Source organism: Myiozetetes cayanensis, unplaced genomic scaffold (genome assembly GCF_022539395.1).
Source record: "Myiozetetes cayanensis isolate MyiCay16 unplaced genomic scaffold, myiCay2020 scf18, whole genome shotgun sequence".
In the NCBI taxonomy this organism is placed as follows: domain Eukaryota; kingdom Metazoa; phylum Chordata; class Aves; order Passeriformes; family Tyrannidae; genus Myiozetetes; species Myiozetetes cayanensis.
Window position 1 is genome coordinate 4,270,013 of NW_026087389.1, and position 24,953 is coordinate 4,294,965.

At 42.2% G+C, this 24,953-nt stretch overlaps 1 protein-coding gene across 18 annotated transcripts in view; it reads left to right on the plus strand.

Moving 5' to 3' along the window:
- Positions 1-21,600, plus strand: part of FOXP1 (forkhead box P1) — a 338,282-nt gene extending 316,682 nt beyond the window's left edge. For 16 of the 18 annotated variants that reach the window (XM_050313031.1, XM_050313038.1, XM_050313037.1 and 13 more), the window contains 4 exons: positions 4,549-4,670; positions 6,754-6,823; positions 10,471-10,637; positions 16,666-21,600. In XM_050313031.1, coding sequence (XP_050168988.1) covers positions 4,549-4,670; positions 6,754-6,823; positions 10,471-10,637; positions 16,666-16,810 — 504 coding nt within the window. In that variant the 3' untranslated portion in view covers positions 16,811-21,600. Of the gene's footprint in view, positions 1-4,548; positions 4,671-6,753; positions 6,824-8,742; positions 10,425-10,470; positions 10,638-16,665 lie in introns of those variants that run through there. The other 2 variants (XM_050313044.1, XR_007628694.1) reach the window with 2 other exon arrangements.
- Positions 21,601-24,953: the final 3,353 nt, after the last annotated feature.

The following is a 24,953-nucleotide window of genomic DNA, read 5'->3' on the forward strand; positions in this document are numbered from 1 at the left end:
TTGCACCGACGTGTGGACGTGAAAATTTAGATCGGCAGTTTTGACACTCGCTGGGTGCCTTATCTGCAGGAACAATTTGATATTTGGCAGAAAAATTCTTCTGCCTTTGAAAACCACTAATTGAATCCCCATTATTGGCTTTTATGTTCTGTGATTATGCCACGAGTTCCTCTGTGTGGTTGCTACGAGCAGGGAAACTCAAGCCCTTCAGCTGGAACGTATTAGAAAAGGGGAAAAAAAAAACAACAGAGGTAAAGTTCTTGTGTCAGTAGAAGATATACTGTTTGTCTTGTTAGTTATGCAGGCTGTAATCACAACCACCACTTCTTTTCCCTAGGATCTATAGATCAGTGGATTTCTTTCCTCAGTCGACTCATAACTACATATACAGCTCTGTTACAACCTTCCTCTCTTTTTTTTAATCACACAGTAGAAGCTTATTGAATTTAATATGCAAGAAGCAAACTCCACAATAAGAAATGTCTTTAACAGAAATATACTTGGGTTTTGGCACTTCAGTTTTTTTCCATCACTAGCACAGATACTGTTAGGTAAAAGGTTTGGGGAGTTAATTTTATTTTATATTTTGGAGGGGCCACTCCTTCCCTTATATATAGCACTTTAATATCCTTATTGGCTTCTGAATCCAGTGCAATTACAAGTGAATGAATCAAATATCAGGATCTTGCGTCACTGTGAAACTTGTACCCTAGTATTTGGAGCCCCTCTTAATCTAGACAGCTCTCTTCCTCTCAGACAACTTCAAATGACCAGGTAGGATGAAGAGGTCCCATACATGCTGTCCCATCAACTCTTTCTGTTTTCCCTGTCTCAGCCTGCATTTAGGATTAATTCCTTCAGAGGATGGAGCTAAAAATGGTCCTTGGAAGTTAGCTTGGGTTTTAGTGGCAAGGTTTGCTTTTAATTCAGATCCCAGCTCAATTTTGTACATACTCAAACTTGGTCTAGAAACTCTTAAGTTCAGGAAAAGTTGCTGTGATTGCTGCTTTGATTCTTCCCTGCAGTTGGAAAACATGAGCAGTATTTCACTTTGCAGCTTCCTTACTATCCAGAAAGGAAATTAACTTTCCCTGATTTAAGATCCTTTTAGACCTGCCTGTCTTTTGCTGCTGGAGTGGTTCCAGTAGGACTTTCAGCAGCTGCAGGTGTGGGTGCTAAAGTAAAAATCCTATTTAGTTCCAGCAGCAAAGGGAAGTGGAGGGAGGAGTGGAAGAAGGCAGCAGGCAGCCCTGGCTGTATCTCCTGTGAGGCTAGTTTTGGGAATTAGCTTTTTGCATCCCATAAAATCCAATCCCAGAAACCACATGCAGATAGAGAAGAGGAGTAAAGAGGCTGAGCTGCAGATCCTCGGGCTTGCAGAAGGGCAGGGTGTGTCCTGGGGAGACCCCTCCTTGGACACCTTGACTTTCTGCAGGTGTCCAGGTCCTGTTTCCTGTAACAGGGAAGGAAATCTTCACCCCAGATCCAGCAGCACCAGCAAAATTGGCAATTGCTTGGAGTAATGCAGGTTTTTGTGCTGGAGACTGCTCAGATTTCTGCTAGCCTTCAGGAACAGCAGGGATGAAAATGCAGCCCTGGATTGGCATGATGGGAAGCCCACGGGGCGCAGAACAAGCACAAGGGGCTAATTGCAGAATCAGAATAATTTGAATATATATGTGCTGATTTACGCTCACCTTCAGCTAATGCTTAGGGGGCGTTTGGGTCAGTGTTCCCCAAGTTTAGGGTCAGGGTTTGGTGAGGGAAAGCTTCCCTGAGCCCTATTTCAAAAACACAGAAGAGTGCAGGAATAAAGACCTTTAAAAAATGAACCTCCTTCCCAAAATGCAGTACGGCAGAGCCTGAGCAGTTATTAAAATAACAAACCCTTTCATTTACTACATTCAAGCATGTTCAGGGTAATTTTTCTGCAAAAGTGGCTTGCATACAAATATTTTTAACAAGGTAAATATATAATCTTACAATAATAGCTCCTAATTTTTCTGTTAAGCTGATTGCTGGGGGAGCACTGTGAACTGGTTCTGACAGGTCAGAGGCAATGTCTGTTTGCTTTTATTTTTTGGAGTAATTTGCTGGCACTGAGTCACAGCCATGAGGCACAGGCTGCAGGTGTGGCTCCAACACGTTGGGGTATTGTTCAAATAGAACTGTTAGATAGCAAGTATCCAGAGGCAGGGGAAACACAACAATTTTTTTCTGGCATGAATTCCTTAAATAAGGGATCACATGGAAAATAGGAAGCTAGGGCAACACTTGGTGGATGTCTTGTAAATACTCGACTTTGTTTCAACATATCAAGAGCCCGATCCTGCAGCCTAAACCATCAATAGCACGTGGCCTTCAAGAGAATAAGAACAGACTGTAAAGTATTTCTGCAGCATTAAATTCATTTAAAGGAGAACACAAACATTTCTGCTCAACCCTGTATTTAGAGACTATTTACAAACTCCGAGGACTCCCTTCGCTGAGCTTTGCCGTGTGTGTTTGATCAACTGCTGTATGAACCACAAGATCAGCTTTCACTGGGGGAAATAGTGTTATTATTCTTACATTTTGCTCCAGACTTGACAGTGTTCCCATTTTCACAGGAAACTGCCTGAGTTACCCAGATGTGGGCCAGCAGACCTGTGTCGGGTTGCACTAGTGCGGCACCCACCAGCAGTTGCTGAGCTGGCTGATTTTAGCTCGTAAGGTGTGGGGCGTTTACATGTTTTTCCTCCACCTCAAAATCAGAGATTCTGCCAAAAATGTCAACAGTAGTGAAATCTGGAAGAGGTGGGAGGGGAAAAAAAATATCATTAAAAAATGAGAACAGAAGAAAGTAAGAGCAGAAGGAAGCAGCCCTGATGGACAGGTTGATTTTCTGCTAGATTTTCTGCCTTGCTGAGAGGGAAAGCATATTCAAGGTTTATTTTTGCACCAGTTCAGAAGCAGATCAATGTGGAAAAGCCGAACTGCCCAGATTGGGCACCTACAGCCAGCAGAGATGCACTCAAGCATCTGCTGAGCAAAGGCAGTTCAGACCCTAAATCTTCCACACATATTGGGGTGGGAGTGTGAGGACTGCACTTGCCATGGCAGGGAATTGGAGAAAGAGCAGAAGACTCTTTGCTTTCCCCTCCCAGCACACACACCACCGCCTCCTAATTTACATGACAAATGCTCTGTGCATACCCTTTGTTTGCACAGTGATTTAGACATTCACGATTAGAGCTGCTTTTCTCCATCCAGTCTCCATGTTCACGAAAAAAAGGATGATGATGATGTCGGAAGGAAAAAAAAATTGTCGTCTCCTGGTTTCCTAGACCCAGGCCATGTGTTTGGCTGGCTTTGTGCCTGCTAACGAGTCAACCAGATTGACTGAATCAATGGTGCCAGTGAGAATGGAGTTTGTTCGCCTGCAGATTTTCTGCAAATGGCTTCTTCTGTTTTCCTGGTTTCCCCAGCCCCTTTCAGCAGTGCTGGGGACAAGCTCCATGTACAAATTCCATGAACAATGGCTTTGTAGAATCATGGAGTCATTTAGGTTGAAAAAATCCTTTAAGATCATCGAGTCCAATCATTGCAGTAGGATATTTGCTCAGGAAACTCCTGAAGCAGGGAAGGAGCATGGCACTCAATTGGAGGAGTAACAAGGGTCTCAGCACCGTGTCAGAGGGAGCAGGGATGGAAAAGCCAACAGCCTGCAGTGACATGCTGAGGTGTCTGATTGTGTCCAGCCTCAGCACATTAAAGGGGTTGGCTGGGCTCATCCTTCCTGGTGCAGGACGGACGTCCAGGCATCTCATGCCATGAGCGTGGGTCCCTCTGCATGATGAGCTGTGGGGATATTATCACTTTGTTTCGAAGAGCCCTTCTCATGTTTTAACTTGGCAGAGGCTCAGATCAGTCACTACAGTAGTCTGCCAGAAAAAGGAGCCAACTTCCATATAAGAGCAAGCCGTGGAGGCAGGAGTCGGTGCCGGCCGGCCAGTGGGGTGCTGCCGAGCCCCTGGTCCGTGCCTTGGGTGTGGAGGGAGGTTCAGCACCTGATTCACATTAGCCCAGCTGTGGGAAACCACAGCAACACCCGCTCCAGTGCCTCGCTGCTAAATCCGGCCGTCTGTACTTACATGAAATCCTTTCTGTTCTAACTGCTTTCTTTTCCAGGAGGGGAGAAATTTCTCTTTGCAGAGCGTATATATTTGTTTTGAAAACGTCTAAGCAATGTTCCTGTTGTGTTCTGTATGAAATGTGCTGTATTCTACAATGTGCATGCTTAAAATGATGGCTGTTCTCAGTCACACTGGGGATAATTTATAAGAATAACGTGAATTTTTAATCTTGGGGGTTTAAGCTTTCATATTTATTTTGTCTTTGCGAAATAAGATGTAAAGAGCCGGGGAAGGCGAGCGGGTGCGGGGAGGGGAAGGGGCTTAACATTGCAAAATGAGAACTGTCAAGCTGACTGTGCTGCTGTTCTTGGACAATGATGAGCATTTTCTCATAGAAGGTTTTTGAATGTTTTCTCTTTTATACTTGCTGCAGAATGCAGTGCGTCATAATCTTAGTCTTCACAAGTGTTTTGTGCGAGTAGAAAACGTTAAAGGGGCAGTATGGACAGTGGATGAACTAGAGTTCCAAAAACGAAGGCCACAAAAGATCAGTGGGTATGTCCACCATGTTTGAACTTCTTAGCCTAGCTCGGATCATGCTTACAGTTTAACGTAGAGGCTTTTGGCTGCTAGCTGGTGTTAGACCAACCACAGGTGGTTTCGCATTGTCTCAGTAAAGGGAAACCAAGACAAACATCTCATCACTACTGTTTGTATGCCCACCAGTACCCTGACCCTGCTTGCTTGGTGTTTGTTGCATCACATGCTAGTAGCTTTTAGGTGGCAATGCATATTAACCCTCACAAACCATTTGCTTATGCTTATTGCATTTTATTTTCTTTTTCCTTTTCCCTGTATTTGATGTCTGTTCTGTCCCCGATCCCGTGTCCCTTTGTTTCCACTTCATCTCCTTTGCTGCTGCTCTTGTCCCAGGGTGCCATTCGCACCAACCTCTCACTGCATAAGTGCTTTATCAGAGTAGAGGATGAGTTTGGGTCCTTTTGGACTGTTGATGATGAAGAGTTTAAACGTGGCCGTCATATTCAACGAGGCCGTCCTCGAAAATACTGCCCTGATGAAAACTTTGGCGAGCTTGTTGCACAGTAAGAGCTTTTACTTGCTTTAATTTTTTTTTCTGCTGTTGCTTTGCTTTGCATGATTTACCCATCTCATGTAGACTTGCATTTCACGAAATAGTGACATCACCTTTGCTGCTAAAGAAACTAAATTTTTGGTTGTTATGTGTATTTTGTGTGTCCTACTCTGATAATCCAAATGCCTGTAGTAATAACTCTACTGTGACATGTTTGTTAAAGCATTTATTTATAGAGCAATGTAGACTAAGATAATTATCCGCGCTAGCGCAGATATGCTGCTGTAGACGTGTCAGGAAGACAGATATATGCCAGGAAAGGCTTCAGATAAGTTTTAATTCTGATATTTTCCTTTGCTTTCAACTGTATGCTTTGTTTTGCAACTGTTAATCAGAAAGAGTAAGGTACTTACAGGACAGAAATGCTGAATTCACTTTAAAGAGTTTGAAAATGCAGTGAGACCGGGCTATAAAGATGATAATCAACAGGCCATCCTGTGCCTACAACAACCCTGCACCAATATTCCTGGGGCTCCCAAAGCGATTTTCTTTGACCTTTACTTGAAGGCCATCTCTCCAGGACAACTGATCCTTGCTGGTTCCTCTGCAAGGGTCTCAGTTAAGACTCTGCTCACCATGATTTATTCCCACATGAAAAAAATAAAAACATTTCCAGTGAGCAATAAATCTTAGGGGAGAATTTTTGCATTGGCACTTTCAACCTACTTTCTGTTTTGTGTTTCTTTTAATTTCCCCCCCCTCTGGTGGAACCAGTGATACTGGGATGCCTCCTAAAGGGAGAGGGGATATGCTCAGCATTCATATTCCTCAAATCTGGCCCCTTATGTAAAGTTGATTAAAATAGGGGTCCACAGTAGCACATCAGAATCTATTTTATTCAGAGAGCCTTTAGGGCAGTGTGGTGGCTTGTGTGGGCCATTGTGCCTCCATGCCCACGGACTGTTTGGGGCTATGGAGAGGGCAGCCCCAGTGGCCACTGGCTGTTTGCCTGGCAGGAGATAACACGGCTCAGATCCTCTGTCACCACGTCCCCCCGCTGTGCTGGGAGAGTCTGCACTGCCAGCGACTGGGAGAGCAATTCGGATGAAGTAGTATTTAAAGTGTCCTGTGATGCTTTTGATCGTTGCCTCCTCACGGTGGACCTTTACGTGGTAACTGGCTCCCAGACACGGCGAAAATGGGAGGATTTCTCCTGAACGCAGCTAAAATGAGCAGAGATGCCAAGATGTGCTACTAACGCAGGCTAGTGGAACACATGGCGAGGTAACGTCGAGAGATAATGACGTTCCTTATTTAGTAAAGGCAAACGTGATAACCATAGCCGAAAACTCAGATCTAATTTCTTTAAATTAAAAAAAAAAAAATTTAAAAAAAAAAAATGAAAAGAGAGAAACGAAAGAGAACTCGTGTGGAAAACCAGTCTCAGCTCTAGTTTTCTGGTGTGGGAGGAAGCATTACATGCTTGAAACACTCGCACAGAAGTTGGTTGCATTTAACTCTCCTTTTTATGTTTTTCTTATGCAGTAACCCTTCTCTTATTAAAAACATACAGACCAGCCACACCTACTGCACACCTCTCAATGCTGCTTTACAGGTAAGATTAATGACTGTAGCAAATATGCAACAGAGGCGTGTGTCTTCCCCACTCATTTCAAAATATATTAGCCTTGCTCTAATTAGATATTAAATTTTAATTCCGTTAAACTTTTTTCTTAAGTGCATAAAGCATCATAGTCCCTGGAGGCAAACACATATCAGGCTGCTTCAGCATTAGCTAGATGCTTAGCATTTTGAATATTGTGGCAAAAAAATTAAAAGTTCACTTATTAATATTTATCAGCAGTATCATAATTTCCATCCTCTTATTTCAGAATTTCACTTGAGGCAAAAATACCACAAGTGTAATTACTCTAGCACAGCTATTAATGTGCTGAATGATAGGATACTGCGGCACGTGACCTTCTATTGTTCATGGCTTTAAAGAGAAAGCAGATCATTTTTCCCCCTTTTCTTTTAAGGGCTATTTTTGCATATCTTCCTATTGTTGGTAAAAAATAAATGGTGCAATTCCTATAGAAAAAAAAAAAGATAATTTTTATTGGGTTAAACTGTAATTGTAAGACAAAAATTCTGTTTTTTCACAATGCAGAAGTATACAGAGTGTCAGTGCACAATTCATAACTTGCAACCTAAAAATGTGCATTTCTCCAGCCCTTTTTCAAGTGCCCTTTTTACCCTCTCAATCAAATTCCTGAGTATAGCTCAAAAACTCCAAGTAAAGTCACTATTTGCTGTGTAAACCAGAGATACAAATGCATTACCTTGCCCTGGATTTGCAGTGGGGTCTGTGTGTTTGTGTGTGGGTTCAAACCTGTTTTATATGTTGTGAATTAATCCAGGAGGCAACACCCTGCTTGGTTGTTGGGGGTTGCTTCTCATGAAGTTCACTGATGGCCATGGGTATTTGCTTGGGCAATCACGTTTTGTGGAAGGTTTAGAAGACTTCTGTTTTCAGAACCAAGAAACAGATTATTGGAGAAAAATGATGTTCTGCCTTTCTTCTAATTTTTTGAGTTTATGCAGTAACTCCTGGAAAGCCAAGGAAAGCATGTTTAAACGAAGCAACTGTAAATACCATTCATTAGTAACTTATTTTCCCTTGAGTCTTGTGAAGTGTGATTTTTAAAGACTGCTTTGTCTCCTGAATAGTATTAAGATTACAAGCACATTTTACATTCATGAGGCTGAAAGGCAAAAATGAAATGATCCTGCATTTCTTCACATTGTTAACTATGTGACTAATTTCAATTAATATGCTTATCATATGGAACTGTTCGTGTTTTATTTCTGAAACACGTGTCATTGTCGTCATCTCCATCCATTCTTGTCTTTTGTGATAACCTCCAAACTGTTTCCATTCCCTATTTTTCCTGGAAGAGCCATGTCCTCTTGCCCCCCCTGTAGCGTAGTGTGTGCTGAGAGAGGAGCCTGGGCCAGATTTGCTACCGCTGTGGCCCCTCTAATAAATGGGGGTGAACAATAATAATTTCACTGAGGCAGGTTCTCTTTTAGGGTGAAAATACACCAGCAGGTTCCTCACTTCTCTCCCTCCCATTGGAATTTGGAGGCAGAATCCCAGTGGGTGCTCTGGTGCTGCAGGGGGTCTGGAGGAAACCATTCAGGTGGCGACTGCCATGTGGGTAGTTTGGACCTTGGGCAGCAAATTCTTCTAGGACACAAGGCCACTTTACCTGCCAGTGCCTACATTCAATCTATTTAATAATAATTAAGCAGTGTTCCCTCAGCTTTTGTGGGCATCTGGGAAGACCTGCTCCTTGCACATCCCCATGAGCACCACAGCCACCTCTCTGCTGCTGGCCAGGGAATGCACAGGGGACTGTGTGCTGCCAGGATGCCAGGCTGTGGTTTCTTTTCCTGTGGGGTGGCAGAGCCGCCCCTCTCCTTCCCCAGACCCCTCTGACATCTCCTCTATCTGTTTTCCCTCGTGGCCAGGGAGAAGAAGCAGCTCTCTCCCCCCTCTGTCTGTGGAAGGTACGGGGACTTCTCCTCTCACCAGTGCTCTCTTTTCTCAGCGGGTCAACGAGGACTCCCAAAAACCCCACTCCCCTATTACTGTCTTCATAGCAGATAGTCCTTGTGTCCCACCTCTCCCCCAGTAAATTGCTTTACTGCAATTACAAGTTATCACTGTGGGTGAAGAACTTGAGTCATTATTTTGCCAAGTGCAGGAAATGTGAACCGTTCTTCGCATCCCCTAATCACAATGAGTTTGCCGGTTGTTGAATCAAGAAGATAAAAATAATCCTCCCCGTTAGAATAGCTTTTGTAATCACGTGTGACACATAGGGCTGCACATGGAGAGGTCAACATAAGGAAGAATAAAAGGGGCCATGCTCCTGAAGATGTTGCAGTGAGGACTAGTCCTGCCCTCCCTTCCCATCCCATCTCCCCCCACCCTGTCTCTGGCTGTGCTTGCCTGGGAAGAACTGCCGGCTCGGCAACAAGCGAGGAGTTTGGTCCCACGAATTAGGAGCAGGCTGAGAGCATTTGGTGGGGAGTACATTTGTATGGATTCCCCTCCCACAGGCAGGGTTTGCATCATGCAGACCCAGCCTGATGGATTTTTTTTGCTCGGCCACTGCAGCCAGCTGACCTCCCCCAGGAGAAGGTCGAGCACTGCCGAGCCAGCGCCTGTGGTTCTCCGTCGCGGACACAGCTCAGAGAGCCATGGATGATGTCAGCCGGATCTGGCTGGGATGGGTGAAATGGTTAAATGTCCTTCCAGTCCCTGGGCACTACAGCCTCAGACAGCCTTGCCTCCCATCCCCGTGCCTCTCATTCCAGTACCTCCCATCCCCACCAAACACTGGGCTCCTCCGGGGCTTGGGGTTTCTGCGCTCCCACCGCTGCCGCGCCAGACACAGGACTATGCCATCAACATGAGCTAATGCTGACACACAGTAAATATTAGCAGGCAGAATGGTGGGAATCAGAAGCAAAATATTTAACAGTTCATTCTCTTCCTACAAAGATTTCCATTTAGAAAGTTAACTCCAGTGTGCCTCTGCACAGTGTTTCTTTATAACAAGGGAAGATGGAAATAAAATGGTCAGATCTGTAATAGCTAAGGTAAGAGCTGAGTTGCTGAGGTTTAAAAAATTCCAAATGGACTGGTTCAGCTCTCAGGTATATCAGTGAACTCAGACTGATGCAGTTAGTGCTAACTGCAGCCTCACACATGTGTCCCAAGGAAAACCAAACTCGGTGATGCTGCACTCCTGCTTGGTGCCTGCTTGCTCCAGTGGGAAGGAGTTATCATCTGAGCCAGTTCTAATTTTTTCCCAATTTCATTAAAAACAAAGCCCAAACCTGAGCCACAAAAAATACTCCAAAGCCCCAAACATAATTTTGCAAAGCGAAAATAGGGAAAGGCCTTTTTTTTTTTTTTTTTCCAGGGGGTGTAATTCCAGATAGGGAATGGAAAGCTCTGTCCTCTCACAAGCCAATACAGCTATGAATGCTTAAACCCAGATGTAAATGATGTTAAATTTCCCTTGGTGGAATCAGGGTAATACCTATCAGAAAGTGCAGTATTTTTAAAAAACATATAATTGCAAATAATGTAAATGTGGAGGATGTTTTGGAAGAAGTGGGCGTGTTGTGTGGTGTGTAAAAACATTAGTCATGACTCTTTCATGGATTTGTTTGTGTCCTTGGCAGGCTTCAATGGCTGAGAACAGTATACCTCTATACACTACTGCTTCCATGGGAAATCCCACTCTGGGCAATTTAGCCAGTGCGATGAGGGAAGAGCTCAATGGTGCAATGGAGCATACGAACAGTAACGGGAGTGACAGCAGTCCAGGACGTTCCCCTATGCAAGCGATGTAAGTACGGCACAAACACGTGCCTGGTCCGGGTACCATGTGCTCAAGTGTGACTCTGGAGACCTTCCTGGCTCTTTCACGAGGTTCATGGATGTAGGAGCAAGATCAGAACTCTCCATCTGAGGACATGATTGGGGTGATTAGAAGATAAAAGAGCCATTTACCAGTTTCCACATAAAACTGATCAGCTCAACCCAGCCCAACAAGCACACGGGGCTGTAAAATCGTTCGCTTGCTTACAGTTCTCTTCTTTAAACCTTGCAAAACCTCATAGGCAACTATGTTCCTTGGAGAAAAAAATGTGCTTTGTCTCCCCTTCGGTCCAGGCGATGAGCACGGCCTGTGGGGCAGAGCTGGGAAATGGGCTTGTTTGGCGGGTCTGAAAAAAAACACTCAACGCACAGCGGTCTTGCTAAGCATTACCGTGAAGGTCTGTGTGATTTATGGATTGCTCTTAAAATATCAAAAGGAGCATTAATAGGGGCATTATGGCAACAGACAGGGTTGTAATGAGTGCACGAAGTGATGGGGGCTCACTGCTCAACGCGAGCGGCACCCGGGCAGCGAGCTGGCACAGGAAAGGGTAAGGCAGGAAGGGTGTGATGCCCCGATGGGTGTGTGCGGTATTTATGGGGTGATGGAGTGAGTTTGCAAAGCTGTAAACTCCCCCCTCCCCTCAGCTTACACACCGGGTAATTGGCGGCTGGTGAGGAAGCCGGAGTTTATAAGTCCTGTCGTTCTCCCAAAACCCAGCAGAGCAGTTGGGTACCTGCGAGTGACCACGCACAGGAGCTGCACTGCCTGTCCTCCCCCTGCTCCTTAGAGCAGGCTGTAAAATTACTGGCTGCCTTGCCACGGCTCACATTACACATTAAAAAGGGAACTAATTTGTAGTCTTTTACTTCAAAGTAATTTGAATAAGGGATTTACAAAAGTAAGTCTAAATCAAAAAGTAGAAAAAACATTAACCTAATACCACGATAGTAATTAGTTGTGAAACTAATTAGCATTTAATGGCAAAAAAGTTTCCCACCTGCATAATGTGTTGTCAGAGGGGAGGGGGCACGAAGGAATCTGAGGCTCTGGATACTTTGATATTGCAGCATTTTAAATCAGTGCACAAAGTGCTTTGAAAAAAAAATCTTTAAAGATGGCAACATTCATTTTTAATTAATAATTAATTTAAACATTGTCTTTTACCATTTACTTCAAAACATTCAAATAATGTGTTTAGCTTTTCCAGTGATTGTTTGTGCAGTATTAATTATCTCTCCCAAAGTAACGTTGCATGACACACTTTCCGTCTCTCACAGACGGATTCATCTCGAGGCAGTTTTAGTCACAATTCGTTATCCTCTGCCCGTGACCACGCAGGGCCGGCGTGAAGGAGGAGTGGAGGGACATGGCTCCTCTCCAGAAACAAGACTTCTCCCAAGGGTTTCTCCTGGCCTAACAGACAGGGATGAATGTTTATGATGTTGCGTTAATCCAAGTAATTATTTTTTTGCAAGTTCAAGGCTAGTGCAGTTCATGCACTTCTCATTTCACCTAAGGTTTCCTTGTCTTTGAAGAGACTGTGAGGAGGGAAAAATAGCTGAGTTGAAACAGGCTAGGACATCTTCCAGAACTGTGCATAGCTGTGGCCTTTGTTGCACTTAATAATCTTCTCTTAGCACATTGATACCAAGGTGAGGGGCACAGAACAAATACTGGAGAGAGAGGAGGTCGGGAGGAGTGATGCCTCATTTTCATTATACACCAGAAAATCCAATTTTCTGTTGTAATATGGAAATGATTGTTTCCTGAGTGTTTTCATTTTCTCAGAATTGATAATATATGTGTTCTCTGCTGAACATTTCTTTTTGCTTAAGTAAAATGTGGCTGGGTGATGTTCCAATACCAGCCTCGGAGCTTCCCCATTATAATGGTGTTTCTAAGTAGTCTGAAGGGATCTAAAGCCAGAGCACCATTCACACATCACGGGGTTTACCCTGTTCACTAAACAAAATCACAAGCCAGCAGCAAATTTCCAGACACTATGAAACCTTTAATTTTTCATGCTCCTGCTTTGTTAACAACGTTTTCTTTTTTTTTTTCTCAGAACAGATTTCCTTGTCATAATGCAAATTATTTTTTAAACAATTTCAGTATATTAGAAGGAGTCAAGCTTTAAACTTTCTGGTAAGGTTTAAAGGACCTTGTTAACATGACAGCTAAGAAGTCTAACACTTTAGCTGAAGTCTTATTACCGCTCATTCGTTTCCTTTTTATGACACATTGAACCACAGCTAGGGTGGGTTTTTTTCCCTTCTCTCTCCCTCCTTTTGAAACACTAGAAAGTAGTCGCATAATTACAGCTTGGGGACATAACACTTTCATCCTGATATGCTCCAAAGGTAGCCACAAAGCAAACTACTCCATGCTGTGTGCACCACCAGAACTCAGTGGCTTTAAACAACAGTCAGCTTTATTAAAAACTCCTCTGTTCCCAGAGTGGACAAACAAAAGAATTACTCAGATGTGAAAAGAAGGGGAATCTGTGTTCAGCAAGGTTATTTATTGTTAACCCCTTCTGGAGTCTTGGGCATCTACTTAAAAGGAATGTGCTGAATTTCTGCTGCTGTAAAAACAGAAATGGGAAACCCTTTCTTTTCTTTTCCTTATTCCCCCCACCGCTTTCTTTTTTTCTTTTTGCCTAACCCAGCATTTACCTTTTCTTTAATTCATCAGACTGAATTCTTTGGGCTCTAAAGGAAGTTTTCTTTCCCCAGTTCGGGGGTTTGGTGAGGTGGTGCGTAGAGATTCAGAGTTACTTGAGGGGATACAAAAGTCTCCCTTTGCCTTTGAGATTATTTAAGCTTGTTTATTTCAGTTGCTCAGAAATGTTTGAGCAAAATCACAGATTTGTGAAGGTTTCCTCCTCACATGCCATTTTGTGGTTACAGCTGACAGAGTACACAAGGAGCTGAATTTTTTGGTGTTGTTTTCCTTGCAGCTCTGTCCCTGGGGGGTGCATTACCCAGATAACCTTGTCATTTGGGGGATGGAGGTTGGGCCAAGCTCGCTGTCTGATGTTTGTGCAACACATGAGGTGCCGGAGGAGGCTGTTGTGGCTCTGCTCCCCGTGGCTTTGTCTCACCCAGGGTCAAGCAGCCCTTTTCATAACTTGGTGCTTGCTTCTCACACCTCAAGTTTTGTTCTTTGACTTCTGGGAATCACACCAAACCTCAAAAAGAACCTCAGTTAAAACCACCTGGTTTCACCTGCTTTAATAACAAAACCAGAAGGGGCAGAGTTTGCTGTGGAAAGATTTGGGGACTTTAGAATGAGCTTTCGCAGATTTTGTATGGTTGTGAATGCAGTGAACACCTGTCTTATCTGCTGGCACCCGAGGTGGTGGGGATGTGTTAAAGCACTGGGCAGCCTTTGGAGAAACTCCAGCCCATGTGCCAAGGCCACCTCCCTTACATGTGATACATGCTCTCCTCTGCCCTTTCAGAATTTCCCATCTGTGTTTTCAAAAATAGTACTTTAAAAAAATAAATCAGCCCAGCAGCAGCATCAAAACCAGAAAGCAAAAAGGCAAGACTTTGACATTAAAACAGCAGTAAAAAAGATCTCTGCCATAACGGCCGTGAAGCACAGGCTTTATCGGGCTCTCTGTGCAGCCACACTTTCCCCGTTTTTCTTCTGGTTTTCATTTCATGTTTTCTCCCAAGTGAGGGGCCCCACAGCCTATTCATAATATAAGTTTTTCTAGTTGCAGATAGTCAGCATGGTTTAATGTTTGCTGGGACCACGAGGCTGGAGGGAGGGATAGCACGTGAACACCTCTGACATGACAGTCTGCTCACAAGATAGACGCTTATGCCAGTTCTTAACCTCTGATACTTTCACTGTCTCCTCCCAGTCTGTTTTTTTACCCTTCCTTTTTCACTAGTTAGGTCTAAACTGTATTGAGCAATGCTCTCTGTGTAATTTTTGCAAAAACTCTGTGACATGCAGAAGAACCTCTTTGCTCCCAGATATCTGTTGATAGGACACATACTTGTGAATCTGATGGGAAAGGATGTGTGTACATGGATACTGCATCATTTCTTCCCACCATTCCTTTGTTGGATGAGTCAGAAGGTACAGTTAATACTTAAGTATTGATCCAGCACTTTACAACTCAAGAAGTTGAAACATGCAGGGACTTGAAAGGCATTCGCAGCTCAGGTTAGAAATGTCTGTAGTCAGCAAGTTAGATACTTCCTAAACTGATCCAGGCTCAAACCGAAATAAATAAATAGGGTACAAGGGTACAACTGGCTGACTCAAAGTAGGCAGAATTACCTTTGGTTTGTCCATGGATGCTGAGTACATTTTCTCTGTGCAGTGATTTATCCTCGCTGTCTGTGCATGCAGCAGAGAACAAACAGTGTTGTCCTCCTTATCCACACAAAACATAAAATACAGTGCGGCTATTTTAAATTGTTCGTTTTAAAACAAAGCTGTGCAAGCACAGAAAAAGTTCTTACACAGAAGGTTTGTGCTTCAGGTTGTGCTTCCATGTTGCCCACGTGAAAGGGTTAAATCAGCCCGCACAGCATAAAAAAGAGTCTTGGAGGTGGATATCAACTCAGTGAGAGACAGAGTGGGACTTGAACTCATTAACACTTTATTTTAAGGGATTGCCTACAACATCAATTATTTAGGAAGCAAACAGGGTCTCCATCGCTGTGTCACATTATTAATACTTGGTAATGTCAATAAAATCCTGCTTTCCTATAAAGTCCCACCAACAAGACACTATTGACTCACATGGCTATTTTACATTTCAAAAGCTGCCTAAAAAAAAAAAAAAAAAAAGAAGAAGAGAGAGTTAAAAAAAAAGGGTAATTTGTATTTGTATGGGATTTGTTGTAAATATGATTTACGAACAACATTTTTCAATTGTTATCGTACCCGTTTTGAATGACCAAGCCTCTGTTCCCCTGCGGGTTATTCATGTGCTTTGCTGTAATGAGAAATTTGGCAGATCTCATCTCTTTAGTACATCCTTGTGCCCACCATGAGCTGGGGATCATGTTCTGCCTTGTTTACAGCTGACAGTGTTATTATTCTCGTTAGGACTGTGCTTTCTTATCATATTGTTGTGTTGAGCGAGCCTTTTCCTCTCTGTTTGTGTTTCCTGGCAGGGCTTTTCTTCCCTTATTGACAGTTTGTAAAAATATGCATTAATTTGGAGTTTAAAGCATGTATCATGGTGTCTCTTTGCTGTGTTTGCTTGAAGTTGATTAATGATAGAACCTCACTTGGGGTCGTCCTCTGGAGAGTTGTCTCACAGGTTCTGCATGTTAACGAGAGACGCTGCACACACAGCGAGCGATGATTAGCCCAGCCTGGCAGGCCGCGGCTTTCCCATCCGGATGCTTATTCCGCTTATTTATCCAAAGATCATATTAACTTAATGTGTCAGCTGAGAGCGTTTTCTCTCGATCCCAAGACGGAAACCCTATCGAGGTGCTCCTCCCAGAGTGTTTTCCCGGGGAAGCTGAGTGCTGCCCGCCTGGCGTAGCCTTCATAGAATCTTGGAGTCATTAAGCTTGGAAAAGAGCTCTTTAAGATCATCAAGTCCAACCGTTAACCCAGCACTGCCAAGCCCACCCCTAAACCATGTCCCTAAGTGCCATAATGCAACATGTTTTCTTAACACTTCCATGGATAGTGACTGCACCACTGCCCTGGGCAGCCTTTTCCAGTGTTTCACCACTCTTTCAGTTCATAATATCCAGTCTACAGCTCCCCTGGTGCAACTTGAGGTTGTTTACTCTTGTTCTGTCGATTGCTACCTGGGAGAAAGGGCTTTGCTTGGCTTCCACAGCCGGTACAGAAGTTAAGGGACTCCTGCTTGGTGACCTGGAGCTATTGACTGGTCCCACCTAGTGTGAACCCCCCAAACCACCTTTCTCCCCAAACTACCCATGCTGTCAAAACCATTTTTTAACGAGCAGTTTGCTGATTGACTGTCTCCTTGTTTTCCCAGGCACCCTGTGCATGTCAAAGAAGAACCATTAGACCCAGATGAAAATGAAGGCCCTCTATCCTTAGTGACAACAGCCAACCACAGTCCAGATTTTGATCACGACAGAGATTATGAAGATGAACCTGTAAATGAGGACATAGAATGAGTATGTCTGACATCGTTACCCTGAGAATGAAGATTGGAAGAACACGTCAAACTTAGCTGTGAAATCTCTCCATTATTGTACAGTCTGGAGGATTCTCAGTCCACTTTGACAACTATGAAATATGTTAACTCTTAGTGCCATCAAGTATCCCATTTGGGAGTATTTTTGATTTTTCTACTTTTTGTTGAAAAAAGGAATTTGTACTCTGTGCATTGGATGGACTTGTTTGGTACTTGGGATTTTCCTCTCTTACAGTCAACATCAGTGTTGTAAATTTGCTAAACTGATTCACTTGCATTTAGCAGCCAGCTGTGGACTGCAGGTCCTGCCAATTTTGGACACTTGAGGACATCAAACTGAGCATGTACACCTGAACTGCAGATCAAGTCTTTGCCCAGATTTTAAGGATTCCAATGGACAACATATTTGCACAGTACTGCATGTTGATTATCACTGCCTTTACTCCATTTTTTTTTGTTTGGTTTTTTTTTTGGTTGGTTTCTTTTTTTTTTTTTTTGCTTCCATTTGGGATGGGGAAGGCCTGTGTGTGCACGTGTGTGGGTATGTGTGTGTGCGTGTGAGCGTGTATATCGGGGAGGGGTTCAAAGAAAAAATTATCCCAAACTTTTTAATGTATTGCTTTTATTCCCCCGCCCCACTTCTCCTCTACCATTTTAAGTTCTGACCTCAGGCCTCATCTGGGCCCAGGGCCTCTCGGAGGCTTCAACGTTTTCTGTACTTTGTGATGAATGTTAATAGGTGTTTTTATTATACGAAGCTGAATGTCATTGAATTGTTTGTAGTTTTTTCTGTCATTCATTCCAGTTTCCTTCAGATGCCACCATGTTTTCTTTAGCTATGGAAAACATTCCATTTCGGTGTCTCCTTTTTTGTTGTTGTTGTTTTTTGAAAAGGTCCCAAATGCTGCACGATACATGTGGAAGGGTTGTCCAACGGAGAGAGAGGAACGAAGTACTGCAAGAATGAGAATGAATGACAGATGAACATAGAAACACTGTAGGAAGCAACACAGATTCATTCCACAAAGCAGTATTTTTAATATATTTTTGTTTTGTTTGGGGTTTTTGATTTCTTTTCCTTTTTTTTTTTTTTTTTTGGCAGCAACGGTGAATATTAGCAAATGCCACAAAATTGAACAGCACAAAGAAATATATGCAGCACCAACAGAGTTCACTTTTAGTAGAGAATGAATAGTACAGTGGCAGGTTCTCGGTTGTTTAACACGAGTTCTTAATGGGTCAGCAGATCTTTCTGGAATATCTAAGATTACCGAGATGGGCACCTATACATTTAGTAATACAATTCTTTTTTTAATTTTATTTTTGCATTTGCATTTGCAAATAGTGGTTGGAAAGATGACTTCATTAAATTGTTACTGTATGTGGGTGATGTTTCACGGTTAAACATCAGTTCAGGATTGCTTGGTGGCATTAATCTGTTTGAATACAAATTAGATTTCAGATTGAACTTGTTACGGGAGTTAATAAGGACGGAGCCCCACTAATGCTAAAGTGTTAATTTTCAGCTGTGCAAATCCAGTACTGCAGTTAGGATTGTTATGCAATATTACACCAGCCAGTATGGAAACCTCGCCGTAGGAGACGGGAGAGCCAGGAGAGAATTCGCGCCGGGGCTTGTTAGGCAAAGCTGGCAAAGCTCTGCGAAGCAAACACGACATACAAAATCTGTTGCGATAGGTCAGTAAACCTCGGTCACCAAAAACACCTACACGTTTGCATTCTGCAACCACTTTTCCGTCACTCATTTATTTATGTAGGATTGTAGCTTATTTTTTTTTTATTATTATTTCAAAAAGCCTTTCAGAGCTTAATTTATATTCTTCTTTGAACCTTTTTTTTTTTTTTCCTAAAATTACCAAAGATATTACACAAAGGTAAATTATGTTCTCTGTTATATGCTTTATCTTATGAAGCCAAATATCCTCTTATTGTTGATCAAAGGAGGTTGAAGAATTTAGAGGGAAATGACAAGATGTGGGCTATTGCTAACCTGAGAGGGAAACTGCTCCTTTATTCTAGAAAATTTAGAAGGCCAAGTAGATGTCTGAACCAAAGTTGTTACTTTTTATTTGCAATTCTTTACAGTGACCAAAATGAAAGTCTGTAAAGAGGAATCGAGGAGAGCTTTTGAGGCTAAAACTAGAAATCAGTGTTACTGGTGGAGCTACGAGAAGGGAGCTGGAGAAAGCAAAGACACAGTTATTTCACAGAGAATTAGAATATCAGATAAAGGAGACAGTTTAATAAAATACAGAAGAGAACAGAAAAGCTCCCACAATTTAACTGGACGACATATTAGTATTTCTAGAATTAAAAGAAATAATTTTTTGGTCTTTGGTTCTACAGATTGTGTGCCACTTCTGTTCCGGGACTGTGCTGGGATGACTGCTTTAATTTTGGTTGATCTTGGCACATTTGCTCAGTTTTGTTTAATTTTTGGTCAGCATTTTTCATAAGGAAATAACACTCCTGTCCACTCATAAGCTTTGGTACAAGAAATTTTATTGGCAGTTACTTTTATAAAACTCAACTCTGCTTTCTGTTTCAAAAAGACAAGTTTAAAAAAAAAAAAAAAAGAAAGAAAAAAAAGGGCAGTCTTTGGTCATTTGGAAACATTTTTTTTTTTTTCTTTTTTTTGGTTTAAATTATATCCAGGCAGCTTCGTGACGTGCCGGCGGTAGCCAGACAGGGATCATGAGAATTGAGCCCTGTGCTTCTAAACTGAGTGGTTTGCTGGTTAGTTCGGTATTCAGAAGGGGGATAAAAATCTGGTAGATTAGTTCATTCTCAGCATGTGTAGCTAGACATGAGTAAAGATAACAGCATGAGAAACTGTTAGTACGCATACCTCAGTCCAAACTGTTAGGGAATGAGTAAATAAAAAATACATTTCACTCAGTTGCACTTAGTTGTATGTCTTGCATGCTTAGTCTAAAGACTGTAGCAAAAACAAAAAAAATTAAAAAAAGAGAAAAAGAAATAAAAAATTAGAGTTTAACATATCTGGCAGGTGTCGCAGCCTTGCAGAAGAACCAACTGAAAATCTCAGGCTTTACATCAAGCAAACTTCACTATGATTTTTACAATTCTGATTCTGTATCCCTTTGGATATACAGTTGCTTCTTTAGGGAGGGGTTTATTATGTTGTACATATATATCCCACTGTGTCTGTGTGAGCCTTTGTCTTTTGGGGGGAGGGTGGGGAGGGAGGAAAAGGTGGAAAGGTCCTTTTTTTAGATATCATTCCTCAAAAGGAATAAATGCAGACCTGTTTGTCAAAACACCTTTTGCTTTTTGTGCAACTGCTTTATATTAACTATACTAAAAAAAAATAGCTTTGAAAAAAAAAAACTACTGTATGTAATGGAATTGCAGAATACGCTGCACATGTATTTTATTTAGTTATCCTTGCTTTAAGAATATTGGATGACATTTGCTGACATGTGGGAGAAAATCCCTGACTTTTTTTTTTCAGCTTTTAAATTGTAACATAGTTGACAGATTTTTTTTTTTTTTCTCCTGTTATCATTGATCAAAGCATTTTTGTACAGTTTTTGTGTTTAAGCTGGTTTTTTTGATACTTTCCCACCCCTTCTGTTATCTTACCACTGCCTTTTCTGGCTGTCTTAAACAAAGTTCATATATTTGAAAGGAAAAAAAAAATCGTTTAAAAAAAAAAAATGTTTTTCTCCTGCTGCAGTAAATATTTTGCATGATGAATTCCAGGGTCACACTTTCAAAGTTTATCAGTGAAGTAGTGATTAATAATGGGGAGTGTCAAACTATTGAACTTTTTGTATAAAAAAACAAAAAAAAAACTTTACAAGGTGCCAAGATGTAAAGACAATTTGTTACATGTTTTTTTTCTCAAAGAAAAGCGTACATTATGAAAGTAGTACCATGTATCAGGTAAATCGCTGTCAGGAATGAGAGTCAAAGCCTTCCTTGTCCACAAAAAAAAAAAAAAGTTTGTAAATGTAAAACCTGTTAGGTTTCTGCATTCAACTAGAAGTGAAATTAAAAAATAAAATAAAAATCAAGGCTTATGTAGAACAAGTGACCACAAAAAAAAAAAAAAGACCTTTTTTTGATTATCACTCGCAAGAGTCCCACTGCAGGTCCTGCCCCTCCCCTCCCCTGGAGCTCAGCTTCAGGGAGACACCAGGGCAGGGATGCTGGTTCTACAAATATTGCAGATCATTAGATATTTTATATATATACATACATAAATATATATATATATAAAGTTTTTTAAAATAATTTTGAACTATTGTAGTTTTCAGATCGCCAATAATCTCACGTTCATTATAGCATGGAAAAAGAAAAAACCAAACGTGTTTAAACTCTTTTGAAATCCTTTGGTACCTTTGGTTAATGAACTCAGAGTGATTTTTTTAGATGTTTCAGAAGTCATTTAGTATTCTAGTCTTGCGAGGTGAATTTGCAGTTCAGGACTGCATTTTAATGGGCCCAGAACAGGCAACCAAGTATCTCCTACCCATAAGCCTTGATGAAAATGGTACAGTCCAGACTGTTAGCATGGTGCTTCGTGTGTATGTGCTGCCAGTAACAAGATTTTTTTTTTTTTTTTGATAAGGCATAAAAGAAACTCATTCCTTACATCAACTGTAATTCCATCATTCCATGTCTGTTGATACAGACAATAAAAAATGTTGTGTAGTCAGTACTAATTACTGACATTATAGCATTCTCAAATGCAATAAAAATGCTGGTTGTTCACACTGGTAATGCGAGTTGCCATGTCCAAAGTTCTTTTTTGTTGTTCCCCCCTCCCAGTGACTCTGGTGTCACATCCCATGGGCCCCAGTGCTGATCCATGGAGCAACTGGGTTGCTCCTCACCCACGTCCCAGCACGTTCATGGACAGTCTCATTGCTCTCCTTGGGTCTCCCCAACCACATCTGAGCACAAGATACTTTATTGGTGGTTTTACAAGATACTTTATTGGTGGTCGGTCTGGACAGGGGCAGTTGGTTGAGGCTTGAGCACAGGAAACCACTGGAAGGCAGACACTGTCATTGAAAGAATTCATCCAGTTTTCCAAAGAAGTCCATCACTTTTGTCCATTGGGGTCCCAGGGAGTTGGTAACTTGTTTTCTCATTGGACTCTGCTTCAGATCATGAAGGAGGGGTTTTGAGGCCTCATCCTGAACCTCTTTCCCAGTGCTGTGCCGTAATGGGAATGGCGCTGCTGGCTTTGGTAGGAAGGGTTGGGATCACTCATTGCACCCCTGTCAGAAGGGGTTTGCAGGATCAATCCCATGGTCCACAAAACCATGAGGAGCAAGGTCCCAAGTTGTGCTATCACCTGAGACAAACTTTAAAGAAAAAACCCACCTTCTCTTTCTTTGGAGTAAGCACACATGTATTTTCTTCATCAAGTTTTCTAAAGAAAAATAAAATGTTTAATAACTAGCATTAGCAGCAAACTGAAATTTCAGAGGAGAGATTTTTCATGAATAATTCATTAAAATTTCACATCTGCAAGATTAGTCATCCAAATAAAATGCTAATGTCAAAAACATGCACCGTCTATAATATTCTCATCAAGAAATCTTTTTGCATATAATGATAAATGCTTAAATTAGTACAAATGATTTTATAAAAATATTCTATCATAAAATTATACCAGATAACTACTTTTTTTTGGTTGGGGGGGATAGTGAGGGGGAGAATCTTTGCACACTCATTATGGTGTGTCTCCAAGTGGTATTGACTGGTAGATTTTAATAATCAAAATACAGAAAATAAGATTTGGGTTTGGTTGTGTGTTGCACTTTTATCACTAGTGAGATTTTAGTAAACTGGAGAGGACTTGTGGGATTAAATTTTCCAAAGTCACAGGCAGAGGGGGTTAAGCCAGAAGTTGATGTTTGATCAGGTGTGCTCTGCATCTGTAAAATGGGGAGAGTCATCTCCAGGGAGGGAAATGTGTCCCTGGATGAGTCCCTGCAGGGCTCTCAGCTCCTCTCTTGGAGGACAGTGTGTCCCTGCACAAGACACCAGCAGGCACGTCAGGGGCTACAGAGCCATCACAGATAATTTGGGTGTTCCACTTCCCTGGACATCTCGACCCAAAATGATGGCTCAGGGACCCAAATACGTATGTTTGTGACAACTGTCATCTGCCAACTGTCCATGGCCTCTGGTTTCAGAGGAGCTGCCATGTGCAGTTTGTGCTGAGGAGCTGGCACTGAGCTGAGGAGCAGGACCAGGCTCTTCCCTCCTGCCCCAGTCTGCTGCCTGGAGCAGCGGATGGGAGCCTGGCTCCTGGCCACCTTTTGTATCATCTCTGTGTTATTAATCACATTTCTTCTCCCTGGCTGCTTCATTGCAGAGCATCACACAATGCCTTCCTGCTCCACCAGCTGGGAAAGACCTTTTCCAGTCAGAAACGCTGTTTTCTACCACAGCTGAAAAGCACTTTTATGGGCAGTGGTGAGGCAATGAGTCTCTGAGGAATTTCCAAGGAAAACCGGAGCCAGTGAGTAGTTTTTCTGGGTTTCTCCTGTCCCAGAGGGAAATGCTCAGGAGCTGGAGGCCCAGGAGGACATGGCAGCCCGTGTGCTCCGTGCACACCCAGCTGCTCCCCTGCAGATGATCCCAGCAGTGACATTTAACTTGGGCTGTGATCACAGAGTCTGACAAACTTCACATTATTGGACTAATTTAAGGGACTGGCAATTCCTGGTGCCACTCGCTCACAAGCAGACACACAAACACACCCTTCTTCACAACAAGGTATAATTAGCCCTTCTTGACCTATTAATCAGGCTCCGTCTTCAATGATGATGTTAAATGTTCGTTTAATGGGGTGTTAATCAGGGCTATCTTTCATCCTCCTCGCAGCAGTGGTTAATTCCGCCAGGTTGAAGCTCTCCTCACCCTCACATTGCCACCATCCTGCCCAGCAGCCATGGGACAAGGTGGTGGGACAAGGCCCTCAGGTTTGGTTTGCAGCCTTCACGATGTTTACAGCCAGTTTTGCCCCAAACCCCACAGCTGTGGCATAGCAAAAGTCCATTCCCCCCCCCCGCTCCACCTCCTTTTATTACCTTCGTTAGGTATCTTCAAAGCACGTGAGCTAGAAATGCTAAACAACATCACCTTGGGGTATTTACAAAAAAATAACCCCTCCTCCCTTCATGTTCTGCAGGAATGTTTCTGTCAGCCTCAGGAAGAGGGAAAGAAATACCTCATTTTGCACCATTTTGTCTGTATTTATTTAGAGGAGTCCAGTGACCATTTTTTATGCCTCTCAGAAGCCTAAAAAACATTTTTTTTCTTCAAGTTATAATGTTAATTTGAAGGTAACCGTCCTTTCAAGGATTAATTCTAGCCAAAGCAATAACCATTATTTACCAGAGTTTGACATTTTTATCACTCATCATATTAGCAAATTTCCATTGAAAATGCTAAAATGGTTCGTCATAAGGCACATAACTGCTTTGGTTGTAAAAATGACCAACACAAGTGCCTGTACTCAAACATTAAATTATACTGTAATTAATAAAGACAGTTAAACTGTCTACTAGCAACAGCAATTTAGGTAACCACATTTGATCGGCTATAAATTGTAACTACATTAAAATTCCAGAAATATTAGCAATATGGATTACTTGATGGAAATAGGTGCTGATCACCAACACTCCTATTTTACAACGGAAGCACAGGTCATGTTGGCCACAAAACTGTGGGCGAAGATCAAGGCTGAGTACTTTTAATCTTGTGAAACAAGCAATTACAAATAGTTGCATCGATTTGTTAAAAAGCTTTGGGTGACATAAATTGTTTCCTGTTTAGCTTATTGCTCTGATACATAAATGTCACTGGGTATAATATTAATTAGGGTCACAGAACAACAAGGGTCGGGTGATATAGTGTACGATCAGGGATGTGTCAATCCTTTGTGGAGGCAAGAAAAGCTCCGGCCCCTTCGCACTGCCGCGCTCAACGCCTCGTTTTATGTGATGACAAAAGAAAGTAAAGGAAACTATATTTTAATATGTGAAGTAATTACTTTAGTACTAGTATAATTTTATGGTTTAGGATAAATTACAGTGTTTTCATTCTCCTGCGCT